Below are 3,087 nucleotides of genomic sequence, written 5' to 3' on the forward strand. Positions count from 1 at the left end.
AATTTCGTTGGTCTAATAAGTTATTTTCCCAATACGATAATAAACCACGTCACCAGTTTCTCGTATTTGACTCTCAGGAAAATGTAACTTAGTTGGGCTTTTTATAGACAAAATGTTAAGTTTGTTGGGTTTTTTTTGAACAAACAAAATATGATTGAGGTTTTTTGAACGATTTGAAAATTTTATTAGGCTCATATGTAATTTTCCCTAAGTTTTTGTATTATATGGACCCCATGTATGATGTGAATAAGCTCAAATGGAACCTTAGAACAAATACAACTGTATCACATGGGAGTTTATGCTGTCGCTGTCGAGCTTTGGGACAAATGTAATCTTCCTAGGAAGGGTTGAAGGATCAAATTATTATCATGTTGATGTAATAGACATTATTGCATGTTCCATTGGGCCAGTAAGGCCTTTATATGGAACGATATTATGGACATTCGTCTGGATACAAATCAATTTAGAGATGAGACCGAAAAAGCAAAATCTACACTGAAAAAGATTTACAACAAATTACTCGGCCAACATTTAAAAGGGAGGCTCAGCTCATTTTGCCTTCTTCACTGCCATCCATGACGTAAGCCTTCTTCCTTCTACCCGCCCTATCTAACAGACAAATCAAAATGTTACACGTAGCATATATAGCATGAAACTTCCAGCTAGTCTTTGGTGGTTGATGCAACACTGCTCTATGGAACACCGTCATGTAATAATGAAACCCGACAGCAAACCCTACAAACATCTGCCCGAACGCCAGTAACTTCGTTCCAATTCCTGTCTCCGTCGAAAAAACCAGCACAAAGTACATCAAAAGCACCAAAAGGTACAACACATAAGACAGAGTCTGCAACAGCTGGATGCAGATGTATGTCGACTGTGAAGTAGCATAGAAGAACTTCAATGGCTCCAGACCAGTTACCAACGAAGTGAGGCACAGTATGGAGAAGTAGATTGAGAGGTAAATTTGGATGAAAATCACGAGTTTTTGAAGAGAAAAGTAAGCTTTGATTTGACTGAAGACGACAGAAACAAGAACAAAGGGTATCATAATGAATGCGAAAAAGACCATAGAAGCAACAGTTGGTGCGTACTTCGTGCCCACGATAGGTTTCACGCCATTTGTTATATCTTTATTGGCTTCCTTCAGATAAACTTTTGAAGTCATTGAAAGAACTTCCAAATCTGGTAGCAATGTCTCTTGAAATCTGGAAGGCAGATCTCTGAATCCATCAACAAAATCCACTTCCTCGTCGTCTTGATAACTCCATTCCTGTGATTTTATTGGTTTATTTGATTGTTTGGTAGTGGATTTGGTTTTCTTTGCTGGGTCTATCGACTTTTGGCTCAAAACTGAATTTGGTTTTGTTAAATTTGATGTTTTTGATGTGGGTTTTGTGGAATTTGTTTTCTTTGATGAGGGTTTTGCTTGAAATGACGAATCTATATTGGTTTTCGTTGAGTTCTTGAAGGAGATGACAAGCTTGAAAGGCTTTGCCAGGTTTTTGGCTGAATTTGCAGTTATAAGCTCACTTTTGTTTTTGTTTCTGGTAGTTAAGAGGGTTGTACCTAGACCATTGTGAGAAGTACTTGACTTCTGCTTGACATGTTGAGCAACTTCACGTGACTCTTCAAGAATATGTTTTTCTTCTAACATTCTCCTCCCTAAGAGCTCAATAGTGGTACTAGAACTCATCGGAAGATTAGCAGTAGAGTAGGCAGAAGTATGTACAAGCATTAAAGCATAAAGGACAAGCACACATAGGTGTACCTTTGTAGTACTTGCGCGGAAGGCTTGGACTTGAACTGAAGCCATGTTCTATGCACTGAAGTCCCTGTTATGACTTGCTGACCTACAAGATGCAGAATACGTGTAAATATATAAAGCAAACGGTGAAGAAAGCAATAGCTGTGATGTCGGTGCATAATTGAGAAACCAGAAGTTGATGGAAGGTTCAATGAGAAAAGAAGACTTTTGATGACACTAAAAAGCAAAAGAGGGTAGGCATAGGTATTTGTTCTTCTATTGTTCACCTTCAACGTTGACTATGGGTTGGGTTCTATATTTCAAGTGCAAGTTGCCATATGGTGTATTATTTAGCCTCGAAGGTTGGTGTGTTTCTTGTTTGTTTTGACTTGCCAAATGGTGAAAACCGAGTAGATGTTAATTTAAATACTGATCCTATTTATCAACGACACACTGCAATTTAACTATTGCTTTGGATATTATTTTATACTAAGATAACGTTACAACGATGGTAAGAAAGATATTGAAATAAGTAAGCAAATAGAAAACGATTTGAAGTTGTGATCAAATCAATGTCTTTAAGCTATATTAATCTTACTTCTAAATTATGTTGGGTTTTCGGCTACGGAACGTTGATAAGCATGTTGGTAATTTTGGAGGAAGCACACCATATATTGGAGAAATCTTGTAATTTTATTTTTATAATTTAAAGGAAATGGAGAAATCTTGCAATTTCATGATAATTAAGAAAATATAAATTCTTAAGAGATTACATTGGTTGAAAGGCATTTATATAATTTAAAGGAATGGAAGGTTGTTGCTGGATAATGATGAAAAGTTGCTATAATAAAAATATAAAATGAAGAAAAAGGCATTTGGACTAACCTTAGTCAATATGTTTGTGCGTGTGGTGCAAAAGCACAAGAGAAACTCTTAGTCAACAAGCCTCACATATGTTAAAAATAACTAAAATTTTGGAGCTAAATCGTGAACATTTAATTGGATGACCAAGTACTTGGCATGATTCCGCAATTAATAAATACCAATTTGACTATCGGGTGCAAATCCCAACTTGATCATTGGAATAGTATGAAATCTAGTATCATGATTGTTGTATGCGTAGCGAATAGCCAGAGTCAAAGTAAAGGGGTATTTCAAACCGATGAGTTTGGTTTTTCGGTTTTCTAAACTCGGTTTCGGGTTTAAACCTAAACTCATTCGAAAGTATAACTTGTTGAAATTTGAAAAGTTTGTGTTGCTTATATAATAGTACTAGGCAAATGTATGCGCGTTGCACAGAAACACCTATATAGTTGAAGTCTTTACAAATATATGTTTTC

General features: G+C 36.1%; 1 protein-coding gene across 1 annotated transcript; it reads right to left on the bottom strand.

Moving 5' to 3' along the window:
• Nucleotides 1-334: 334 nt before the first annotated feature.
• On the bottom strand, nucleotides 335-2,047 carry LOC145052834 (uncharacterized). Its single transcript, XM_079000729.1, has one exon. The coding sequence runs from the start codon at nucleotides 1,814-1,816 to the stop codon at nucleotides 545-547; it is 1,272 nt and encodes a 423-aa protein (XP_078856855.1). The 5' UTR covers nucleotides 1,817-2,047; the 3' UTR covers nucleotides 335-544.
• Nucleotides 2,048-3,087: the final 1,040 nt, after the last annotated feature.

Source organism: Lactuca serriola, chromosome 5 (assembly GCF_051521515.1).
Source record: "Lactuca serriola cultivar US96UC23 chromosome 5, Lser_US96UC23_V15, whole genome shotgun sequence".
NCBI lineage: Eukaryota > Viridiplantae > Streptophyta > Magnoliopsida > Asterales > Asteraceae > Lactuca > Lactuca serriola.